The sequence below is a fragment of the Leptidea sinapis genome, chromosome 40 (assembly GCF_905404315.1).
Source record: "Leptidea sinapis chromosome 40, ilLepSina1.1, whole genome shotgun sequence".
Lineage (NCBI taxonomy): Eukaryota > Metazoa > Arthropoda > Insecta > Lepidoptera > Pieridae > Leptidea > Leptidea sinapis.
In genome coordinates, this window is record NC_066304.1 from 6588071 (window position 1) to 6615680 (window position 27610).

Consider the following 27610-nt stretch of genomic DNA (forward strand, 5'->3'; position numbering starts at 1 on the left):
CCTGTGCCAGCACGGGACACTGTTTTTAACAACTGCCAAGAAAATAGGGACGCGTGGAAACCTACACATTTGTTATTGGCCTGTTGAAATGTACTTGTGCCATAAATAAATAAAAAGTGTGTAAGTAATATACTTACACATGCAAGAAGTAATTCTTCTTTGGCGTAATAAAACAAAAATCGTTAAAAAATTTACTCCTCGTGCTATTTTACGCTTGCAGAAAAAACAATATTGTTATAAAGAAGGTATTAAATACAGCCAATAAATTCTCGTCCATTGGTTGTGGTTCAGTTGACATATGAGTTACAAGAGGCTTGTTAGCTCATGTATGATACAAATGGTGTAGTTGACCAGCGAACGTCAGGGTGTCAAATTTGCGGGACGGTGTGCACGCGCATCGTAAAAATTCACTCTGATATTTTTTTTCTAACGCGCCAAAAGAAGTATAACGTAAAAATACCACACACAAACCTGTAAGGAAAAGATTGTGTGAGAAGTTTATCAACGGGCCAGCGTGGTAGACTTAAAAATTACAGATTAAAAAGGTGTTGAATGGACGCAAAATAGGAGCGCTGTATTCGTCGAGTTGCGGATAGTAGCCCGTGATAACCTATAACCTAAAGGTGTTGAACGCATGGCTGCAAACAATTAAATAATATCTACCGCACTCGACACTTATATGTTGCAAACAGTAATTATTCACCTGACTAATCCATCTATTTGTATACTTAAAATAAATTATCGATCATATCTATATATTACATATGCGTTGGTACTCTAACAAGATTATGAACAAGTTAATTCCGGTTACATAAAGTTGTTGGGACATTATCGTAAGCTTGCCGTCATGACTCGGCAGGTCGCTCCAGTCTCCACCATCAATCACAGCATTATTATTATCAAGTGCATCGGTCGCGGAAGTAGGCTTGTGTCCACTGTCTATACAGCCGCATACACGGAATGACGATCACTTGTTTGGTCCTTATCTTAATATATATATTTATTTTGTGCGTCTGTTGTAACTGAACTCCTCCGAAACGGCTGGACCGATTTTAATTAAACTTTGTCTTCAGGTGGATTCGAGTATGGTTTAGATTCACAATTGACCTCCTAAACGGCTGGACCGATTTTGATGATTATTTTGTGTGTTCCAGAGAATTTGATATCGGTTTAGATTGTGAATTTTGTCCATATAATATAATTCTACTGCTCATGTGTATTTTAGTGAACTCCTCCTAACGGCTGGACCGATTTTTCAACTTTAAGACGTGTGTAGGTACAGGACATCGTCTGTCCACTATTTATAATATAATTCAAAAAGTTGAACGTCGAAAAAATTGAGGTTGACAGTTAACCTTTATGTTGAGCAATGCACGCACTCTAACACAGAGTGACATACAAATCGCGAGTATAAGACGTAGATTGTCACACACACTAAAGTAATAAGCCGGGTCTGTTTTGACATTTCATTACATAGGACAATACCACAGATTAATAATATAAACGGCGCGACTTTAGTTATTTCCATAGTATTATGTCCTATGGTATATTGCTATGGGGCTACGCTGCCGATATTAATACGATATTTGTGCTGCAGAAGAGGGCTATTCGCGCTATTTATAACCTAGGTCCTAAAGAATCATTCAGAGCAAAATTGAAAGAAATTACGACTTGACTGTTGCTTCTCAATATATTCTTGATAATGTAATGTATGTTCATAGGCACATAAGTGAATTTGCCGAAACTGTCATAACCATAATGTTAACACCAGGAACAGACATAAACTTATGATGCCTACTACTCGGCTAAGTCGAGTTAGTAAGTCTTTTGTGGGGCGATGTATATATGCTTTTACAACAAGATCTCAGAAAATGTTCAAAACAAAAGTATAACGTTATTCAAAAGAATTGTTAAAAAACATTTGTGTGGTAAAGGTTACTATAACATAAATGACTTTCTTAATGATACCACAGATTGGGAATGGAGTGACCGCCCTCAGGCTGTTAAATAATAAGTTTAATTGTACAATATTACTTTGTAAACATATTTATTCGATGAAAAAAAAAGCCCGCTGAGTTAGTTGCGCCCGTTCTTCTCAGGTCTGAGGTATTCGTCTTGGAATGGGTGGTACTTTTTGACTTTCAATAAGTGATGTCACATCCAATTTGATTAAAAATATTTGAATTTCAATTTGAATACTATATAATATATTTTATTCTGTTATTATGTTACCGGGAGGTCTGCTTGATGAGTTTTTTATTATTATTATTTTCTTTAAAGTTAAAGTTGTTACATATTTTATTTTATGAAATGCTCACATAATGCCTCTAGTTATTTACGGTATGTGTGGATTGATGCATCTACCATACTCAATAACTCTTGTATAAGTATTAATATACTTTTTTTTCTTTTTTTGAGTTACTCGTGTAAGCCTTTCAGTTTTTGACATTTGAGTATTTTTGTTGTGTCACTTTGCATATATTGTAATTAAAATGATTTGTAAAACAATTAAAATGTAAATCTTGCCTTAAAAAAAAATTCAATAAGAAACAATATTTTTATTTTTTTTTGACATTCATAAGTGTCATTTCCGTGACCTACATGAATAAAGTGTTTTTGAATTTGAATTATTTATTTATGGACAATTCATACAATGAGCGGGCGCGAGGTCTTTTGCCGCGTCAGCTAGTATAAATTAAATAATATAAATAGGTATTTAACTAGTAGTAGCCTATCTAATTAAATACTTATTTCTAATTCATACTATGATCACAACCTTCGACATTCCTACGCAATGATTCTCATTCCATGCCTGTATTACATCCTTACAATCCGTTCGGTAAGGTTCTGTATGGATCAATCTAATAAGTGTTACAAATAAAGTAAAACATTGAAGTTGTTTGAGATGAGATAGTTCTGATCCCGTGTATCTTATCTACGTAATCATTTGGACAAACAAGGTTTTTTCCAGTAGTGCACGAGTGTTGTTTTGATCAAGCTGTGAATTTTTTTTGTGACGCAATAGCTATAAATAATTAGGTAAGTCTTGTTTATTTCTTTAGCGTCTTGCCAGAAGACAGAAGGACATATTTCCTGGCAATCAGTTCGTTCAATTTTATCTATATTTATTAATATTACTGTTTTTTCAACACACTTGCTCGTAAAGCCTTATAACATCGTTCTTAGTGTCATAAACCGAACTACCTATATCACACACGTGCACAATAATATTACACACTAGTCCATAATATTCCTACAAAGTTAAGTTAGTATCTAACTGCAAATTATATGAGAGTAAGCAGAGCATTTTGAACTTATCCGGTTAATACATTTTTTTGGCAACAACAAAGAGGTTTTAAGCCGCTGAAAAATTTATATTTTTAGAATAATATCGTTTTGTACCCATTGTTTTAATAATGAAACGATTTATGCAATACATGTTTGTTTTTTCCGCGCAAGTGTGTTGAGAAAGTGCGTATGAAACTCGTGAGCAACTTACTCACTTGTACAATAGTATATATACTATTTTATTGTGCTTCTTCGACAAATATTTGAAGTAAAAACTTCTTTAGCATCGTTGTGATTTGAAGATAATGAAAGTAAAAAGAGACAGAAACATAAATTCATAAGATTTAACGTGGGAGAAAATGAGATAGCAAGCATTATACAGTGTTTCTTATGTTCATGTTTTTTTTGTGCTCTGCGTTGGTACGGTATGTTTTTTTTTTGAGAGGAGGGAATACAGTTACGTATGTAATATGTGGGACTCGAGTGTCCGCGTAAGCGGAAACCCCATACCGACTAAAACCTCCTCTATGCTGTTGGCCCTGATGGCTTTTTCAGCGACATAGGACATGGGCCGTGGAGGCCGCAAAGACTACGCAACAACAGTAGCGGGGCGTCTCCTAAGAAGACTCGAATCTCGGACCGGCTGTGTGCTTGTGGGAAGGAGAGAGAATGAAAATGAAGATGAAAGATGAAAAGATGAGAAGAACACACTGTTTTGTGTAATGTATGTAAGTGTGTATGTAAATGTTTGTGTGCATGTATGTTTGTGTCTGTTTGTGGTACCGTATGTGTGCGAATGCTTGTGTTTATTTGACTAGGGCGTGTAGGATAACATTGTATGGCGACAATGGTTCCCATACAAAATACGCTAGCCATCAAGCCATTCTAATATCTTTTACCTATTCTGTGGTCTCACCCTTCTATAAATTAAAGAGCTTTTGAGGGCTGCAGGCTTTTGTTACGAAAGTATATCGGTAGGTACAATATTAACGCAGAAGAAACATTTAATCAATTTGGTGGTGCATGCGAGAATCTAGAATATTCTATAAAAGTTTTAGTTACGACATTCTAATGAAAAGCATTCAAGTAAGGTTGTCTATTAGTAACACTAATTCATAGATGTTTTTAAAAACACTGTGAGTAGGTATTATCGTATCACGTCAAGAAAAATAGGAAGATATCTAGGTACTTGAAGATATGTAGAGCTATCTGAGAATAACATTAAGTAAGGAGATATTTATAGAATTCTAGAATCACGATTAAAATTCTGTTTTCATTTCGGTCTGCTGTCTCCAAGTTTTTTTTTATCAAAACTCAAATGGAATATGCGGCAAGAGTGTTTCGCCGTCACCAATTTCTCAACAAATTATTTGCATAAGCATTATATGAAATGAAGACTTAGAACTTTTAGTATAAAAATTTAAAATTGCATAATGGTTAAAAACAATCAAATTATTAATCTCAGCTAATTTTTTAAACTTATTTTCAATAGTATAATTAACCAAACAAAAATACTATTTCAACAATGCACAGCATATACACATTAAATTTTTCACTAAATCCATTCAATTTCACTTATAAGATATACACAGCACTAATGTTGCACAATACGTCAGCTGTATAGCTACAGATATAATGCTGTAAGCATTTCAGTGACGCGAACTCACGAGATTTCACGCATCCAAAAAGTGTCTAACTATATATATTTTTTATTATTTATTTATCGCGTGCGTCAAACGACGTCGGTGATACGAACCCATAAGATTTTCCCCTACCAAAACACGGTAAAAGAAGTTTTCAATTCAAAAACTTCGCCATAAACTGCATTAAAATGCACTAGATGTATATATGCATAGTAACGGTGTGTAGACCGCAATAAGCAATTCAAAGCTACATAAGATTAGCAACAATTAGTGACATTGCGATGCCGTTCATGATCCGTGAACACGTGAGAATGTCAAACTCCTGTGGCCTGCTCGGTCCTCCGACTACCGCATACTACATCCCCCTTATACAGCCGACATTATAATTACGAGAGAAGATATATGATAGTCTAATACGCGGGCTATAAACAAATACCTTTCTCTAACTGTATCATCTATTACTGCTTTTATGTAGAGTTATTAACAATAATGCTCTTGCAAACATTAAAACACAGTTGCCGTATGAGAACAACTATAAAATAAACACCTTTGTACTAACAAAGTAACCAAATTTTAAAAATGAAAGTTAGTTCAAAAATAAAATTAAACTACTATAAAAAATAATTTAGTTTTTATTTTAATATACAAACTATTCACTAATCACTATTTATAATCTATTAAATAAACAAAACTAACTCGTCCCTAAACCCATTATAAATAAATTTGTGATGTTCAGGTTGGTCTCATACATATACTGATACAAAATCATAACCCCAATTTTTGCTTCGCCGCAGTCTGAAACAGTTCAAAATTATGATATTTTAAAGGAATTTACACCCAGCATTTTCCTTACATAAGTACAATGCTTGCTTCTTAATTATTATGCTTACATATTTTTCAACATTATTTCGCGATTGGATTGGATTGTTAGTACTTTTTGTGCCTTTGTTATACAGTCCCTCAGAGGGCAATGGAGAGGACTACGCTTGGCGTAGAATCAAAGTCACTGACATATCCCGAATGATAGCAAAACTGAAGATGCATTGGGTAGGGCACATTACATACATATTGGCCGTTGTGACAGTGAAGTCCTCGAAACGCGACCACGTACCCTAAGATGCAGTGTTGGTAGGCCCCCACAAGATCGACCGATAATCTGGTCAAGATGGCTTGGATAGGTTGGATGAGGGCAGCTCAGGACCAATCGTCGTGGAGATCTTTGAGAGAGGCCTTTTTCTATCAGTAGACGTCTTTCGGCTGAACTAAGTGAAAGAGATCATATTCTATCAGATGGTGGCTCTAACATAAAAAAGAAACTATTCACGTCAATAACAATACTAAAGAAAAACGTTTGTTGTGTCATTGAAAACATAATCATTCATACCACGCAGACATTCCTACATACAATTACGAGCATATTAATATTTAGAAGACATATTTACAGTATGTGGAATATGGCCTTATTAGTGGAGATATGCGCACAAGCTAACAAACACCACGACCGACGTTAAATTATAATGCAAATACAGAAAACATTTATAAATGGAGTCGTGAACTGTGAGATATTCAGTCCTTTGTACTTGACGTTTCCTTTATACGTGACAAGGATGCGACGTGTGGTTGAGTACAAGACAATGAAGGTTCAGAAGGAGTTGAAATATTTTTACGAGAATACATGGACAATGTTTTTAAACTTGTGGGCTGCGACCCAAACTAGGGTCGCCGGTAGAAGCAAGGCAGACTACAATAAAAGCTAGTTAGAAGGATAGTCTTGTTTAATTTTCAAAAATATTAAATCGTGGTGCTTTATATATAATAAGAATAAAATCATTTTTAATTTAAATCTATTTCTATTTTAAGTTTTAATATCCACCATTCCATTGAAGAGAATGTCAGTTCACACAGATATGAAGTGGCGAATGGTACCAACAACTTTAGAGCTTCCCTGGCCAGCTCAGGATATTCTTGTTTTGTTTTCATCCAAAACACCTCGACACTTTGTGCATACAATAGTAATTGTAGTCTTTTAAAATTAGATTATAAATTAATTAGCTGACTGAGAAATGGTCGCCCGAATATTTCGTCGGCTCGCGAAATAAATAAGATTGAAAAAAACTGCATTAGGACAACCGAATTTGCGGGTTACCTGACGATAAACGATTTTTAAACATATTTTGTGGCTAGGGCCACAAAATATGTTTCCCTATGCCATGTTTTCCTATCTCAAGCCCTATAACAAGAGTTTTGCCAGCCATTCCGCCTTCTGAGGTGAAACTTCTTTATTCACATTGTGTACTTTATTTTGTGGGCTTCGAATGAGACTGAGTCATCGTGCTAGGCTATGTAGCGCTGGTTGGGGTAAATTGGGCTGAAGTCGTCAGGGTAAAGGGTCCGATCATTTAGCTTCTCCTGGGTAGTAATAATAATAGTGTCCCAAGTAACTGGTTCGTCTGGGGACATATTGTAGTTGTCCCCCAAGGCTGTGTGCTATCAATGTCATGGTCTCTTGCATACTAAATACCCTCGAGAGGCTTCGCTGCAGTTGTTTACCAGGTCTTTATGTTATTATTATTACTTCAGTTGTTTTTAAATTTGAATCATCAATTTGATCCAAATGTTTTGAATTGTCTTGAGTGTTAATTCCGCCAATATTTGTCTTCAAACAATTCAAACAGTCTTGTGCCAGAGTTTGGCGAGTCAACATCTCTTGAGGATGCCTCGTGTAGAGGCGAAACACGTGTCGAAGATAAACATTGGCAGAATTAACACTCATCAGAACTCAAAACATTTGGATAATGATGGATTCCGCCTATTTCAATAAATTTTCTTCAATATGAGGCAATGGCCAATAATTATATCTGTTTTAAATTAATGGCATGATGTCCCAATGGATACAAACATATTTTTCTTGGATTGCATCGAATTTTGTTAATAATTTTATTGGATATTTCATTCCCCCAGTCCATGTTCATCTTTTTCAGTCCACTTTCCACCTTTCAGTCAACCTTTTTGCTCTAAATAGTGATTTTCATTATTATTGTTATAATTCTTGTGTTCAAGAAATAAGGGATTGCTTGTAATTAATTCTAGTAGGCTTAATAAGATACATAATAGCTTTAAGGGTAAATGTATATACTATAATAATTTATAACCCCTTTTACAAGTCCCACTCACTGTTCAGGCATTATCTATAAATAATTACAAATGTTTCATTAAAAAATGGCTCTGTCGTTAAATCCTACTACTCCACAGCTGAATATTTAAGTGATCGGACAGCCTGGGACTATATTATGAATATTTAATAACAATAACCGGCCACATCGCCAGAAGGGATGAAGACAACCTGGAGAGACTGATGGAAACAGGGAAGGTTGAAGGAAGATGACCAAGAGGAAGGAGCCCCATGCGATGGACCGATCAGATTCGCACTGCCCTTGAGACCACTGTCCACGACGCTTTACACTCTGCTTCCGACAGGGGCAGATGGCGGCAAATAATACGCAAAAAAGTACTCTTTCGAGATGATCACGACTCTCAGCACTGAGAAAACCGACGCGAGAAGGAGGAGGAATAACAATAACAATGACAATGACAGTTCAATAATATTTTATCAAAAAGAGCGCATAAAAGAATACTGGGAGAGTTTCTTGCGCTGTCTTTTCTCTCAGAGCGCCATTTTTTCCGAAGCGGTGTTTGAAGTGACATCAAAAATAATTCCTAAGGAATCAAGTTTGAGAACATAAATACTTTTTATCCCATTTCATGCTAGAACCGCAACAATTATCCACCTCTTTCAACAACGACAGTCGTAAAAAGACACTCCGTCTAAACCAAACAGTTAGTTTACTTAACACTTACTGGCCACTGTAAACCAATTAGCATCTCAAAGTAGCATTTAATGCACAACTTTACCGTCCACATATTTCCTTTTGTTTGTTCTTATATTGCGAATATGTGTTAGTAATGTTTAAGTTCTTGTATTCCTAGGGGATAGGGATGATTAGATTATGGGTACCACAACGGCAACTATTTCTGCCGTGAAGCAGGAATATGTTAACATTACTGTGTTTCGGTCTGAAGGGCGCCGTAGCAAGTGAAATTACTGGGCAAATGAGACTTAACATCTTATGTCTCAAGGTGACGAGCGCAATTGTAGTGCCACTCAGAATTTTTGGGTTTTTCAAGAAGCCTGAGCGGCACTGCTTTGTAATGGGTATGGCGTATGAATTACCATCAGCTGAACGTCCTGATCGTCTCGTCCCTTATTATCACAAATAAAAAAAATACATGAGGCAGTGGGCATAGACAGTGCATCTCCATCGCGAATGGTCCTTAGCATCTCTCTTAATTTCACTCTAGGTCTTTCCAATGTCTATCGCTTTGTTAATGACAGCCCGCCGCCAGGTTTGCTTTGAACGGCCACGTGTGCGTTTTCCTTGAGCGTTGCAGTCTAGGATTGCCTTGTTATATGGTTGGGATCCCTCCGGAGTGTGTTGCCTATTCAGCTCCTTTTCCATTGGAATTGAAATGGAACTATGAAAAATACCGTTTATATTTTATAAGCCTCGTCTACTGATATTTTTGTGTGATAACAAACGAGTGTACGGGTCAAATTATGTTAAGTGATCACTGGATACACTCTCATGGAACACTAGAGAGATTTTTTAAAACTATTAATGAGCTATAAGTCCTAAAAAAACACGTTAAGAAGATTAATCTTTTTGAAGGAATTTGGATTTCGGGGGCTCTGGGGGGATCTGGTCAAAAGGCTCTTGATGACTGATACATCGATTACATTAAATTAATAAAATTAATTAAATTGATATGTTATTACACCCTCTAATAGTTAAAGTAGGTAATTTTTAAAATAAAATATATAAATCCTTCATTTGTGATTACTACAACTGTTTCGATTTTTTTGTATACTAAGGAAGTAGTAGTTATATACTAGATATTTAATCTGTAAGAAAGAAATTATTTCAAATATCACAAAATTTAAAAATATCACAAAGTTGTATAAAAACAATTTAAGATCATTATTTCTCCATAAATTGCCACACCACAAATTCCCTGCGTTTGGGTCAATTTGTGATGCAAACAACATAGTTACTAACGGCACTCGCTTGAAATCTGGGCTACAATAATGAGCACAGCCATAAAACAACCTGCTACCACTAATGTTACACATAATTCAAAATATAAAGCATAAATTTACTAGTTTATACTCGTCAAGAGGAGCCATTCACTCGTATTTGCTGCATATCATACAGAAACGGCAATGTCACCTAATGACAAACATGATTTGAATAAATACGTAATGCATATTTGAAATGCCACTGCTATGTAGTTTTCCATGTAATGCCAATCAAATAATAAAAGTGGCTTATATTTGTGCCTTTGTACTAAGATGAGAGCATTGAGAGAAGCAGTAATGTGTAAACATTATTTTGTTTCGGTCTGAAGGGCGCCGTAGCTAGTGAAATTACTGGGCAAATAAGACTTTCATGCGCAATTAAACTGCTGCTCAGAATTTTTGGATTTTTCAAGTATCCTGAGCGGCACTGCATTGTAATGTGCATTGCGTCCCAATAAACATCAGCTGAACGTCCAGTTCGACTTGTCCCTTATTGTAATTATAAAAAATCTATGAGCAAAAAATTTTAATTTAAAAGTATAATTACTTATTCAAACTAAAATCGTTTATTGCTATGATATTGTTTATATTTAGCGATAGTATGTCGACATACGGAACCATTAGCATAGTTTCGTATTTGAAGCGCATCTTCGAACTTCCTTAAACGTGATCTGAATATAATTTCACTTGCACAGCCTTAAAACAATTGAACTGTGAACACATAAGTGCTGACCCACACCAGATGAACGAAAGTTATGTCACCGTTGTGATACTACGAACACTGGACATATTTTATTCATATTAATTATGGCTGTCTTCGTGTTATTGTTGAAAAATAATTTTAGTCAGAACGTTCTTATTCTCATAACATTTTTTTCTTTATTTCTTGTTATGGCTTTGTAAGTTTTTTAAGCTTGATGAAGTGAATTTAATTAGTTAATGGACATGCCATTTACACTGGCCATGTAAAGCTTAGTTGGGAAATCAATGATCCAAAGACAAAAGACTGGTTTCATCATCACGACATCACTTATTGAAAGTCAAAAAACTACCACCCATTCCAAAATAAATGCCTCAGACCTGAGAAGAATGGGAATCTTTTTATAAAATAAGAAAACAAATGAGCTTATAAGTCTCCTGTTGCGAGCATTGAGTCGTTGGAAACCACTTGAACATTCTCAATGTGTACCAAAATTCATAGAATGAAGGAATCAAATCCATGTGTATGGAGATTATGCCAACAACATTACCGCTAAAATAGCTCACATATGCATTGATACGGCGCCATTTGTTTACTTATGTATGTCCTATAGCAAATTGTTATGAGGCAGTGCAGTTGTTATTAATACCATAGAGTCCTAAAGAATCAGTAAAATAAATAAACATTTTAACTGTGGCCTCTCAATATATTCTTGATAATGTTATATATATATGTATTCAAATAAGTGATTTTTTTTTTAAAGTTTGATAATTATAATGTTAACACCAGGAGCAAACATAAAGTTGGTATACTACTCGGTTAAGTCGAGTTAGTAAGTTGCTTTTTAAATAATAAATTTGCATTTTACTAAATTTTATAAAAAAAGAAGAAGCCTGCTGAGTTTTTTGCATCAGTTCTTCAAAGTCAAAGTCTTCTCAGGTCTGAGGCATAGATTTTCGACTACATTGTAGTTTTTAACGTTCAATTAGAGGTTTCATATCCTATATTCAATAAAAACAATTCTATTTGGAGTTAATAAACATCCGACGACGCATAGTCCATAAATCAGGATATAATTGTTCAATTACTCAGCAGTTCTTTTGATTACTCCCCCCCCCCTCCCCCCTTTTAATTTAATAATCAATGAAGCAGGTAAGTTTGTATTTACTGGTTTACAACTGTATCAGCACCGTATGACGCCGTATCATCAAAAACGAAAAAATTTAAATAAATGATTGTGCTTTAGATTTAGATCACACGACTTAGAAGTTTTACTTCAAAATTATGAGGTTCATGTAACTTAAATTTCATTAATGATAAAAAAAATATTACTAAATATCATTATCAGAACCTAGGTAAATTAATTATAATTCACGAATGTTCGGTTTGGTGTGTCAACACACTAACCCCGAGTTACGGTAATACTGCAGGCGTTACGCAAAGAACACGCATAGCAGTAATCTATTAAACAAATCTGTATGTTATAAAGTTGATAATTATGTCAGACTCGTCACTCGGAAGCAGGCTCTCACGTAATATAATGTGACTACAATACAACACAACAAACATGTTGAGCAATCCAGAAAGTTTCACTTGGTTTTGTTAAAAATCAACCCACTTTTTATACGTTACATTAAAGATCTGGTCAAATGCTGCTTGAAGCTACCAAAATTGAATACCGAACCCACGAACATGACGTATCTATGAATGTGCAAGAAGTTTCTATGAAAAGATTACGATTCCAATACTGAATCAAATTGGAGTTTAAAACGTCTTTTATTCCGTGAGGTATAATCTATCGGTGTGTTTCTCAGTATTGCCTTATGTGTATCAAATACAAATGTTGTTCTGTCGCTACATACTGTTATAAATATTATTAGCTCCCTTTATAGCAAACTAAAGTCCTATTGTGGCACGAGAACACAGAAACTGATTTCGTGTACGTGAACCGCCTAAATACGAGTACCTACCGATTTGCAATGGAATAAATGGGACCGACGAGTTGAGTCATCTATTTATATTTATTACACACTAGTTGACCCGACAGACGTTGTTCTTTATATAATAAACAAAATAATGTTTTTATATGAATTTGTCAATAACATATCATAACATCGAGAATTATTTCGTAAAATATGCTCCCTGTTGTTGTAATGAAATTGTTTCACAGCAGAACTGTCAAACCGTGCGTCAATAAATTCTCTCATAGAATATGTATATACAAATATGTCCATACAAAACAAATATCGGACGACGGCGGACACATCAACGGAAAAACAAAATTGTTGTTTTTATTTAATTCCGAACACTTTCATATTTATTCACCTTTTAAACCTTCCCTGGACTTCCACAAATAATTCAAGACCATAATTAGCCAAATCGGTCCAGCCCTTCTAAAGTTTTAGCGGGACTAACGAACAGCAATTCATTTTTATAAATGAGATATGGTATTTCTATCAACTTGTGGTCGCCCAACCGTATAATAAGCCATTTCAAGAATAAGCACGAGACGAAAACATTTCACGATTAGACCAGACCTATTACGATATGTGTAATAGAAAACAGATCGACAAAAGCAATCTATTTCTCAAAATTCCAAGTAAAATACCTCATATGAAAAGGATATAAGGGACGTGAAGAATAATAATAGAATACAAGAAATATAGTTATGGTTTTCTTAACACAAGAAAAACTAGTTATTATTATCATTAGGCCAATGTCATTAATTCCATAAATAGTCCATGCGGTGTTTACCTTCATCTATATATATATATATATATGTAAGTACTTACAACTGATACAATTTCAACAATAAATTTGCGGAACAAACAATACATTACGCTATGGTTGAATCTCGATTCTCGATATCTTCGTTACGGTGTTGCGGTGATCTTGCTTACAATCGTTTCTATTGTTTTCACAATTACGATTCTCCATATCGCAGACGGATTATGTACAGACGGACGCAATGTTTTGGTTTATGGCTAATGAATATTTATTCCTCATAAGAATTAACAATTTAAGTACTCCTTGAGAAAACTTAAATTATCTTAATAGTTAAAGTTTAGGTAATTTACGTACAAAGCAATCAAGTAGGAAAAGTAACAAATAAAAAGGTTCACATACATCTAATAGGTGGGGATTTCCTAATACCAAATCCTTTACAAATTACAATACAACTAAATATGAGAACACATTAATAATAGGAGAAAAAGTGAGTAGTCACAATTAATCATAAATAAAATAATAGTAGCACACACGACGTAAACAGAATCGGATCATGCGACACAGAATAAAAGGCATAAAAGGCATTTATTTTCTCAAAATTGATTCCTTTAGAATTCTTTTTGATGTCATTTCTTATACTACTAGATACTACTACCGCTTCGGAAACAAATGGCGCTCTGAGAGAGAAGAAGCGGCGCAAGAAACTCTCCCAGCATTCTTTTTTTATGCGCTCTTTTCAATAAAAATATACAATATTGTACAGTCGCTATAAAATAATCACAATCTAGTCCCAGGCTGTCCGATCATTTAGATATTCAGCAGTGGAGTAATAGGATTTACGACAGAGCCATTTTTTTTATAAAACATTTAAATTTATTTATAGATAATGCCTGAACAGTGGCTGGGACTTTATTGTAGAAGTGTATACATTTACCCTTAAAGCTATTATGTATCTTATTAAGATAACTTCTTAAGATAACTTAATATGGCTTTACATTAGGAATTACAAGTTTACAGAATTATATTATCATCATCATCATTAGCCGGAAGACGTCCACTGCTGGAACAAGGCCTCCCACAATGATTTTCACGACGATTGGTCCTGCGCTGCCCTCATCCAATGTATTCCAGCGATCTTGACCAGATCGTCGGTCTATCTTGTGGAGCGCCTACCAACACTGCGTCTTCCGGTACTTGTTATTTACAGAATTACATATTTATATGTAATTCTGTAAATTTTGTGCGCCCGGGCCCTCAATCATATACGCTCTTTTTTCTTTGTCGAAATGGTAAAAGATTGTCTTATGTCCACTTCGCTGTTCGCCACACACACTGAAATAACAAACAAGTGCTAAACTGAACAAGCACTAATGCACATATGAATCGTTATTCGATTGCCTTTTTGTTTTCAGAATATCCAGGCTTAACTTATCCTTACTTTTCTTCCCTCGCTGTCGATGTCTTCCGCCGAGTATCTTATTAAATTTTTCATAGGTAATCCGTTGAAAATGAAGGTTATTTGTTTTCATTCACACGAATGCAATTCCCGGCTTCAATTTGTTACACCTCTATTGTACAGGATAATGGACATACTCCAGTTGCGTGAACCAAATCCAAAACGCGATTACCACGCCATACATTGGTTATTCATAATGTATTACAATACATGTGTCAATCAAAATCAATGGCAGATCAATGGTAACTTTATATTTGAATAGAACAATATTATAAAACTAGATCAGCGACCATTGAGGCCTTATGCGCCAGTAAAGCCAATAACTACTCAATGTAAATATAATTTTTGATGTGAAAACCTCTTTAGCCAAGCTGGATACTGTTTAGTAGGGGAAAATCTTACAGGTTCGCGTCACCGAAATGCTTATAGCAGAATATCTGTAGCTATACAGCTGACGTATTGTGCAGCATTAATGCTGTGTTAATCTTTTGAAATTACTGGGCAAATGAGACTTAACATCTTATGTTTAAGGTGACGAGCGCAATTGTAGTGCCACACAGAATTTTTGGGTTTTTCAAGTACTGCATTGTAATCGTCAGGGCGTATCAATTACCATCAGCTGAATGTCCAGCTCGTCTCATCCCTTATTGTCAATAAAAAACGGCTGTAATATTTAATAGGGTTCAACAACATAGATCCATCCATCTACAGCAAATACCACCTGTGAGGCAATAAAACAACTCCAATTATAATGTATTGAAAATGGCCCTCAATATCTATTGATCTTATAAAAATATGTTTTAAGTTTTAAGTAGATGTGTTAAAATACTAAAAGGATTTTGGTTCAGAAACTTGCATTTGAAGTTAAATTATTGTATTCGAAATCTTAATGAGGCTACTACTTTGGTCAATCATTTGTTTTCCCGACCATCATTGTCAGGTGATTGTCAAAGACTTAACTGAGAATTGAAATATAACAGAAGAATAAATTGATTAAATTATCACGAAATATTTGATTTTTAAATAATTTTGATTTAGAAGTAGCACTTTTCTTGGAAACCATTATTCGTAATTAGATAATGTCGTAGATGCGACCGAATAATTGTTTTTGAGTATGATTTGTATATTTAACGGTGCTATCTGAAATAGAATCGTTGTTTGGATAGTTTCGATAGAGTTTCTTGCTCCAGTGGGACACTATTTTGAATGGGTGATAGTTTTCGACTTTCGTTGTGATTTCAAATCCTATTTTAAATAAAAATATTTGAATTTGGTAACCAATGTTTCCACTATCCATCCATCTATTGCATCCCCATCTGCCGTTTCCCTGTTCTAGAAGGTCATTCCGAAACGATACTTCCCATTTTTCGTTTGATGTTAAACATACCAGTCCTGTCGATTTAATTTGCATTAGCTAAGTCAGCCATTGGTATTTCTACGAATTTCTACTGACTGTGTTTTGTGTCGGTCTCTGCGAGGAACAATAATAAATAGTTATATGCAGATGTTATTTATTGTTTATTAGCGTCCAAGTTTGTGTGATCTACATTCGACAAAAAATGTTATTATGTTCGTACCTACACACAACCATGATGTCAGGGGCATAAAAAGAATAGGGAAGTCAGGCCGAAGAGTGTCGTAAGAGACGACTAAAGGCATTTACCAGTATGGGTACCACAACGGCGCCTTTTCCTGCCGTGAAGCAGCAATGTGTAAGCATTATTGTGCGGTCCGAAGAGCGCTGCAGCTAGTGAAATTACTGGGCAAATGAGACATAACATCTTATGTCTCAAGGTGACGAGCGCAATTGTCGCGGACGGGTATATCATATACCATCAGCTAAACTTTCTACTCGTCTCGTCCCTTATTGTCATAAAAAACTATAATATTCTTTCAGCACGGTTTAAATGCAAATATTGTTGATTGATTGTAGATTTGAGTGCCTTTGAAAATCCCGTTGTAAGTCCGGTTGATATAAGATTGCAAATGACAAATAGATGGACAGTTCAGGAAATGCTTACGTATTCCCACAGCGTTTGAGCTGTGCCGGACCGTTGCTAGGTACCTCATGCAAATTGCTTCTAACTGTACCTGTCGTATTCTCTCGGGATGACAATTCGATACTGGCTTAACTGCGGGACTCGTAATGGGCACTCTTCAGTAGTGAGCCTACACAAAAACAGAATTCCGAAAGATAAGACATATACATTATCCAGCAGGGATTAATGTCTTCTGGTTTTGGTACTTACAAGACATGACTGATCACCGATCCACCTAATTAGCATACTTAAATATCTAACAATTTTTTTTTGCAATATTGTATCTTTTATGTGTTTTACATTTATTTAACATGTTGACTGTTGCTTCTGAATATATTCTTGATAATGTAATGTGTGTATATAGGAACATAATATGTGAATTTGCTGGAAACTGTCATAACCATACTGTTAACACCAGGAGCAGACATAAACTTATAATGCTTACTACTCGGCTAAGTCGAATTAGTAAGTCTTTTGTGGGGCGATGTATATGCTTTTACAACAAGATCACAGAAAATGTTCAAAACAAAAATATTACGATATTCAATAAAATTGTTCATTTATGTTAAAGGTTACTATAACATAAATGACTTTCTTAATGATTCGACAGAGTGGGAATGGAGCGACCCTCAGGCTATTAAATAATAAGTTTAATTGTACGGTATTACTTTGTAAACATATTTTTTTATGAAAAAAAGCTCGCTTTTTGTTGCGCCTGTTCTTCTCAGGTCTGAGACATTATTTCTGGAATGGGTGGTAGTTTTTTGACTTCCAATAAGTTATGTCACTTCCTATTTTGAATAAAAATATTTCAATTTGAATTTATTCTTTTGTTGTTGTAACTCTGCAGACTAATTTAGCAATAGTACAAAACTCAGTGGTAATTTATTTAAAAAAAAATCATAGGCAAATTATATATAATATAAAATTATTAGTGATATTACATTAGTAAGTTTTATTATCCTACACATTTTAATATAGGTTTCTTCTGTCTGTAATATTGTAAATAAAAGCAAAAATGAACAAAGACTTACACAGCTTGGACTCAGCACCCTCAAAAGCAGACGAGAAAGAGGCGATCTAATTGAAACATACAAAATACTAAATAATTAGTATAATGTCCCAAATTTTGAGAGCATGTTTCCAAGGAAGAGCAATCCTAGACTAAGGGGACATGATATGAAGCTAGAATATCAATTAGCATCATCAAATCCATTGAAACACTTTCTGACCAACAGAGTCGTTCATATATGGAATAGATTGCCCAAGGATGTGGTTAAATCAAAATCTGTTAATCAGTTTAAGAATAGACTGGACAAACATTTGGATAGATATGGCAAATGATATAGACGCATCAGCGAAAGTTGCTTAGTCTATTATAAATAATAATAATAATAATAATAAAAAATACTAAGGTCAGGGTTGTCACATTATCTGGAAAAAGTAGCGTATATCCGATTTGAGAGAGATTGATAAACAATGGGTAGAGATTTGTTAAAATTACTATAAAAAGACAATTACAATAACACGTGTATTTAATAAAGAAATGCACTTGAGCAGTTATTACATAGTGTCTTGAGCATATCACCAGTGGGAGGCTCCTTTGCACAGGATGCCGGCTAGATTATGGGTACCACAACGGCGCCTATTTCTGCCGTGAAGCATTAATGTGTTTCGGTCTGAAGGGCGCCGTAGCTAGTGAAATTACTGGGCAAATGAGACTTAACATCTTATGTCTCAAGGTGACGAGCGCAGTTGTAGTGCCATTCAGAATTTTAGGGGTTTTTCAAGAATCCTGAGCGGTACTGCATTGTAATGAGCAGGGCGTCAATTACCATCAGATAAACGTTCTGCTTGTCATGTCTCTTATTTTCATAAATAAATAAAAAATAGTTCGATACCTCAAGTGTAACAAGTTGTTCCATAAACGATAACCCACGATTACCACAGAGACAAGTCGACAAGTGAATGCAGTTGAGTTGGTACTTCCAATATATAAAGAAAATGGTCTTTGTTTGACGCTCTCTTACGCCTAAACCACTGATCGTATCGACATGAAACTACCACCATTCGATGCGAAATTTATCCTAGATCGTTTATGGCTACTTTCAAATTCCAACGTTCCTTCATTAATTTATTTCCTTTTAAAATTCGCTCAGCGAAGGGGGCGGGACTGGCTAGTTTTTTCATAAGTTCAGAATATTTTCATTTCATACAGTAACAATTTGAGTTATTTTCTTTTGGAACTCTTTTCTTAATTGTTGCTCTTTGGAAGCGTAGTATCGATTAGTATTAAAAACATGTAAAATATTTTTCACGGTACCGGTGCGGTATATACAGCGGCTTTCTAGGGATGCTTGCTTAGTTACAATTTGGAGTCTTTTTCTGTGTCCAAGCAGTCTTGACTCAACTTGTGCGAGCATAATGACGACCCATATAGCCCAGTGGTCAGTGACCCTAACTACTGAGCTAGATAAGGTGTCCCGGGTTCGAATCCCGGTAGCAAACATTTATATGATGAATATGGATGTTTGTTTCCCAGTCATGGATGTTTATTTGTATGTATATTTACCACCAGTGATCACTACGGCCCACATTCTCCATCATCACCAGAGGAGCCACAGCAACTTTGGCAGCCTTTTTTGTCCTGTGCGGACTTTTTTGAAAGTACCCACCGTTTGGTTGTACGTGGTTTTGTGGCTTAGCTTAACAACAAAATCTCGGTATAACCGTGCACATAGAACGCCAACCCCATTGTGGATTTAAGTTAGCTTTCCCTACTTTCTCGAGATTAGTATTCCGCGCAGGCTCGTGCCAAGATCTCCGTTGAGTGCGGACTAACGAATTAACACAACACTTACGACGTTCTACAAATCGAGGGCACGAATGTACTTTGGGAGAGTTAACAGAACATTTAAATCAAATCAAAATCACTTTATTCATGTAGGTCACGGAAATGATACTTATGAATGTCAAAATAAGAAGCAAATGAGAAGAAGTAGCAAAAAACTCATTGCCACTCTTTTAAATCAAGATTTACATTTTCATCGTTTTACAAATCATTTCAATTACAACATAATATGTAAAGTGATGCAACAACAACAACAATTCAGTTTGATCTTTTTCTTTTTTTTCTTTGACGATGACTCCACAAAAAGGTAAGGTAGCGTTCTAGAACGTCAAAATCAATCCATTGAAAAAAAATACGCCTAAAAAAAATTTTTTACAAAAAACAACAGACTTCAAAAAAATTATTCCAACATAATATAATATGCACAAAAAATTTTTTTGCGTATTCTACAAATTATTTTACAACTCATTTTAAGATTTCTCCTAAGTAAAATGATATGAAAAATATTAGACTGCCTTTAGGTTGTAGGTTGCCTTGTAGGTTGAGCAGGTTATCAACTGTTAATTTTGCGAACTAGCAACTACAATTCGGCATCAATAATAATAATAATATTGACACACTTTTTACACAAATTATCTTGCCCCAAATTAGGCATTTATAGTCTGTGTTATGGGTTACAAGACAACGATATATTTATTACAATATACTTACTTAAACATACATTAATACATATAAACATACACATAAACATACATAAATACATGACTCGGAAACAAACATCCATATTCATCATATTGCACCTACCGGGATTCGAACCTGGGACCTCTAGCTTAATAGGTAGGGTCGCTAACCACTCGGCTATACAGGTCGACCGACTGTAAAGTAGATCCTGTAGATGAAGCCACAACCTGAGAGTTGAACAAAGCATACAAGATTTTATGACGATACGTCACTCGAACGGTTAGCTCAGTTGGGAGAGCAATTGCACGGAACGCCAGAGGTCGAGGGTTCGAGTTCCGCATCGTTCATAAAATTTTGTTTTAAAATTTTATTTGTGTGCCTTTAGGTTGTCAGTAAAATTATAACGACAATTGAATGTAGTTACAATTATTATTGTTATTTTTGGGTCACGCCGCAAGTGCGACACAAGCACATCTCACCACTAGCTATAACTACATATGTAGTTACAAACTGACCTTGGCTAACACCGACTAAAAAATAAAATTAATTGTAACTTGATTATATTGTTGTTATAATTTCAAGTTCCTTTCTAATAAAAATAATCATCGAAATCGGTTGGCGTGATAATGAGTTATTCGTCCATTTGTCGCGCACATACTTAAAGCAAATTTAAGACTTTTAAGGACGCTCATGGATGCTATTGTAAAAAATGGAACAACGTGAAGCACCAGCTTTCAAATAAAAAAAGAATTATAAAAATCGGTTCACCCAGTCGAAAGTTCTGAGGTAACAAATACAAAAAAAAAACCGAAGAATTGAGAACCTCCTCCCTTTTCTTAAGTCCGTTAAAAATTTAAAAGAATCAGGCGGTAAATTCCTTTTTAGCGTGCATTGTCTACAGAATCATATTTCTTTTCAATAAAACCGTTAACATAGTATTTTCTTTGACTAACGCAATGATATTATAGTATTAGAAGAGGATTAACGCGAGTGTTATACATTTAAATGAAACACTTTTCTTCCTGATTCCTGCCGCCGAATTCCACCTTCGCACGACACGCCACAAATTAGGATATCATCCTCACCATCTGGATGTGTGGCGGTCCTCCACAGTGCGGTTTTCATGGAGCTTTCTTCCACGTACTACAAAGCTGTGGAATGAGCTTCCTTGTGCGGTGTTTCCGGGACGAAACGACATGGGTACCTTCAAAAAAAGCGCGCACACCTTCCTTAAAGGCCGGCAACTCTCTAGTGATTCCTCTGGTGTTTGAAGAGATTGTGGGCGGCGGTGATCACTTAACAACAGGTGACCCGTACGCTCGTTTGTCCTCCTATTCCATAAAAAAAAAACTTTTTAAAGGATTAAAACGCGTGTAATTGTAACTGTCTTTTTACATTAGATTTTTACAGTTACCCATTTTAATTTTATTTTAGTTAACCCGACGTTGCAAGAGCTTTCTGTCGGGGACTGTCCCCCTGAAAACGAGATCTGTAAAGGTCTTGAAACTAAAATAAAAATGTAACTTTTACGCAAAAATCTAATGTAAAAACACAGTTACAAATTGCACGCGTTTTAATCCTTTACAATTGTTTAATTTAAAACCTTTTAAGTTATTTTGTTACCAAGGTGACAAATATCGATAAAAGATATCGATATATTATGACTCACGCTATGTAATTTATGTACAATTACATTTTTAATTAAAACATAACAACGAGCGAAACAACATCAAGTTTACTTCGCACTTGGAGTAGGTACTTGGTACAAAAGTATGTCAAGTTGCAACGATGTGTTGATAATTAGTTTTTATCCTTATTGGTAATACACGTAATCTATATCTATCGAACAGGTTTTTATTTCTTGATAAGTAAATTCTTTGCTATGGCAATTAAAGATAACAATATAAAACATGGCTTTTGATTGCTTTTGCATAAGCGATACATTAATCCGACCAATATAGGTCATACTTAATCTCATCATCGCCCTAATTCTTCTTTTTTTAAAATATTAGACATAGAAGTTTTAATCATGGACTAGTAAAAAAATAAGGACTCCGTGTCACCTTACATAACAGTGTAGCATCAAAACAAGCCGATTAACATGTAAATACATAGCCCCACGCACACACTTACATTACTACAGGCCGATAGGCGGCCATTATGAGAATTGTCATCGTCTGTGACAGAACAGTTTGAGCCTCAATTAAATTTTTTAAAAACGTCGTCGTGCGTTGTGAAAACGTGTAAAAACGATACTTCATAAGTATTTGTGGCCATACATGATTATTTAAGGGAGAAAAAATTGTGTAACTGGTATCCCCCGTAACCGCACACACGATACCCGTATCACGCGCCGATATTAGCAAGTGAAGCATAACGATGCTTCACTTGCTAATATCATGGCGCGGAGTCCTTCTTTTTTTACTCTTCCGTGCTAATAAATAAAAAAAAAAGTGTGCGTCTCGGGACGCCAGACAGAACTGATAACTTAAACTACTCTAAGTTGAACAATCAATAAAATCTTTTATTGATTATAAAATACATGTTATTCTTAGTTATAATTCTTCAATATTTACACTAGAATTTTGTGTTTGTACATTATTAGTACTATTTAATCCTATAAAAGTATCAATTAGTTAGAGTGAGACAGGAGTAGCCTGCTTACCGCTGCCGTATGCGTGAGAGAAAGAGAAGCCAGAAAGATTGGTGGCGTAACGCGTTACGAAGTTGTTTACCCTCCCATAAGGAGTTATCACGCCAATATAATTCTGACATTTTATGCTTCACAGAAAAATAGCTGAAGGCATACAAAATGACTTTTAGTGTAAATCGCTAAAGGGTCGCAAGTCACTATAACAGATTAACGGCTGGCTTTCTGTTGAGCGTGTATGTGAAATGCATGGTGCAGAAACACAACTTAACATAATATAAAAAACAAAATAAACACATATGTTTACAAACCATTCTAGAAAGGCAGTTGTCTAATCAGTAGATTGGAGTAATCTGCAATGTAATATAGGTATGTGCTCTCATTTTACTAAGCCGCCGTTTGTAGAATGGGTTACGACTGCTACAATTTATCTTATATTTTTTTATAATAATAAGGATATATATATACGCCCTGCCCATTTCAATGCAGTGCCGCTCAGGATTCCTGAAAAACCCAAACATCTTTGAGACATAACATGGTAAGTCTCAGTTGCCCAGTAATTTCACTAGCTACGGCGCCCTTCAGACCGAAACACAATAATGCTTACACATTACTGTTTCACGGCAGAAAAAGGCGCCGTTCTTGTACCCATAACCGAGCCGGCATCATGTGCAAAGGAGCCTTCCACTTGTATATTTTTAAAATATTGTTAAAAATACGTATTGTATTATGTGATATATATAGATAGCCTTCTGACAGGATGGTAGAAAATCGAAATCCAAGAAAAAGGAGCTTTCTTCCACGTACTTCAAAGCTGTGGAGTGAGCTTCCTTGTGCGGTGTTTCCGGGACGATACGACATGGGTACCTTCAAAAAAAGCGCGTACACCTTCCTTAAAGGCCGGAAACGCTCCTGTGATTCCTCTGGTGTTGCAAGAGATTGTGGGCGGCGGTGATCACTTAACAACAGGTGACCCGTACGCTCGTTTGTTCTCCTATTCCATAAAAAAAAGAACTAACAATCCTTGAAAAAACTTTTTGATGAACCTAATAAATATCTTTGGTGTTGATTTCGATAAGTTATATGAAATAACAATACACGTGTTACGCGTTACGTGAGGCACCTTCAAGAGCTGTCGACTCGTCAAACACTTAAACGTTATTAGAAATCACATATCAGTAACTGTTTTCGTCATAGATGTGATTTTATCTTGTGGAAAAACCATAAGTGAATATGATTTCTATATTCTACTAGTTGACCCAGCAAACGTTGTATTGCCGATATTAAAATCGCGATACAAAAGTAACTGTTGATCGTAGATGGGTGAAAATTTGAAGTTGTATGTATTTTACAATGCTGACTCATAAAAAAACAAATTTTAAAAAAATGTCAAAAAAAATAAAAAATAAAAATTCGTGTGGACCACGCTTAACATTTAGGGGGAATGAAAAATAGATGTTGTGCGATTCTCAGACCTACCCAATATGCACTCAATTTATTTAATGCGTTATTTTCATTTCCAGATAAAATTGAATACAGAAAACGATTATCTGTCATGTTCACACTTAATGAAGTAAAACCATAGTAAAGTATCTTTAGGCGCGACTTGTGGGTAACTCAGATATTGTTTCGGAAGTAGTTAACTGAGCGCTACTTCCGTCAGTAACAATGTTTTTAACCGTTATAATTGAACGGTTTTATAAAAATGGTTTCAAATTACTCAGTTACATTTTTTGATAATCTCTCAAATGTATTTGTTTATTAATTACGTTATATTTTGTAGTGAAAAATTGAAAAATTTGAAAGTGGTATACTTAATGAATTTTATATAGAATTAAAAATTCAATAATAATCTGTTACATGAAATGGCGAAGTCCCAGGAACATTTTACTCTTTCATCAATAAATAAGAATAAAAGAGAAAATCATGAACCTGATATAGACTTGACCTGTAAAACGCACCTAAGTGTTTATTTTTACATGAATAATACCAGTATAAAATTATTATATTATTTGTAAACTATTTTAAGTTTTACTTACTTGATAATAATATAACTATAAAAATACATTTTTATTCTAGATAGAGAGAAGCTGCTCTAGTAATAATGTATATATCTGTTACTTATTCGTAAAGCTAATTATTAAGTTTTACCAAAGAACATGTAGTAGTAGTTTTACTTCAATCGGACGTACAGATGTGCGTACAAAAAAGTGTTTTTATTAGAGCTTCTTTTTCAGAAATATGCAAAAACCATTTGTGATTCGATTTAATGGGCACTATAGCTAGTGAAATTACTGGGTAATGAGAATTAACATCATCATATCAGCCGGAAGACGCCCACTGCTAGACAAAGATCTCCATAACGATCGGTGGTGCGCTGCCCTCATCCAACCTATTCCGGCGATCCTGACCAGATCATCAGTCTATCTTGTGGTGGCCTACCAAGACGGCGTCTTGCGGCACGTGGTCGCCATTCGATTAATAAGAATAAACATATTCCATAAAAAATACCTAGTACTGGTACGGTCTTAGGAAGTTTATTGACTACTATCCAGTGAACCTTATGCACACCCGTTGATAGATTAAATTAAGAGTATGCACTAATTTTAATCTACACTACATTCTACAATGATTACAGCAAATACAGTTTTAGGCATACAACGATACCGATCTATGACGTGTATTATTAGCTTTTTTGTTACTTTGTTAGAGACTATATCAGATGTTTAGGTATTTTGTTACTTTGTTACAGACTATATCAAATGTTTGGGAATTTGTTACTTTGTTACAGACTATATCAAATGTTTAGGTGTTTTGTTACTTTGTTAGAGACTATATCAGATGTTTAGGTGTTTTGTTACTTTGTTACAGACTATCAGATGTTTAGGTGTTTTGTTACTTTGTTACAGACTATAATATCACATGTTTAGGTATTTTGTTACTTTGTTAGAGACTATAATATCACATGTTTAGGTATTTTTTTACTTTGTTACAGACTATATCAGATGTTTAGGTGTTTTGTTACTTTGTTACAGACTATATCAGATGTTTAGGTATTTTGTTACTTTGTTAGAGACTATAATATCACATGTTTAGGTATTTTGTTACTTTGTTAGAGACTATAATATCACATGTTTAGGTATTTTGTTACTTTGTTACAGACTATATATATCAGATGTTTAGGTATTTTGGTACTTTGTTACAGACTATATCAAATGTTTAGGTATTTTGTTACTTTGTTAGAGACTATATCAGATGTTTAGGTGTTTTGTTACTTTGTTAGAGACTATATCAGATGTTTAGGTGTTTTGTTACTTTGTTACAGACTATATCAGATGTTAAGTTGTTTTGTTTTTTGTTACAGACTATATCAGATGTTTAGGTATTTTGTTACTTTGTTACAGACTATATCAGATGTTTAGGTATTTTGTTACTTTGTTACAGACTATATCAGATGTTTACCTATTTTGTTACTTTGTTACAGACTATATCAGATGTCAAAGTACGTTGCAACGAATCTTCGCAGAAGCAGCAGCCTGTTGTCATGGCGTTCTCTGACAACAGATTACGTAAGTGTTAAGCATTCATTACTAGATTCTTCAGAATTTACAAAAATGACACAAGTAAGAATAGGGCGCCTTAGATAAGACGATAAGCCAGTACTAGGGCTTGCTTAGTGAGCATTACTTTTGTTATCTAATAAGTAGTTATCATGTGTGTACTATAAACACGTTTCGTCATGCTCACTAAAATGGCATTGCTTGCGGCGGCGTCGTGTGCCGGGTCGTCTCTTTCGTAGTGACGATTCAAAAGCGCTTATATTAAACCTAATTGAATAAAGATTATTTGAATTTGACTTTACATACCCACTGATTATATGAACATTCACAATGTGCGACTGAACTGTACTGAACTTACAAGAACCGTTTACTCTCACTACGACGCCCCCAGCTCGATTCTCGCCTTCTCGTTCCAATGAGTTTTCGTATTTCGAATTCATAATACTCTGTATAAACAATATGTTATGTTTTTAAAGTGATAAACCTCACTTCTAGGATTAATAAACAAATAAAATTTGAAAAACAAAATTTTATAAACGATGCGGGACTCGAACCCACGACCTCCGGCGTTCCGTGCCGGTGCTCTAACCAACTGAGCTAACCGCTCGAGTGACGTATCGTCATAAAATCTTGAATGCTTTGTTCAACTCTCAGGTTGTGGCTTCATCTACAGGATCTACTTTACAGTTGATAACCTGCTCAACCCCAATATTTGCGTATTAGGAAATTTACTTGAGATGTTGCTCTTGTAAATCTTAACAATTTGTTGGTTAGAGCACCGGCACGGAACGCGGTCGTGGGTTCGAGTCCCGCATCGTTCATAAAATTTTGTTTTTCAAATTTTATTTGAATACTCTGTATATTCATAATATTACTAGCGG

At 35.0% G+C, this 27610-nt stretch overlaps 1 protein-coding gene across 1 annotated transcript in view; it reads left to right on the top strand.

Annotated features, from left to right (window-relative positions):
* Positions 1-2986: 2986 nt before the first annotated feature.
* LOC126976263 (rho GTPase-activating protein conundrum) overlaps positions 2987-27610 on the top strand; it is a 142733-nt gene continuing 118109 nt past the window's right edge. Inside the window, exons 1-2 of the mRNA XM_050824519.1 lie at positions 2987-3039; positions 26654-26738. Coding sequence (XP_050680476.1) covers positions 26664-26738 — 75 coding nt within the window. The 5' untranslated portion in view covers positions 2987-3039; positions 26654-26663. The remainder of the gene's footprint in view (positions 3040-26653; positions 26739-27610) is intronic.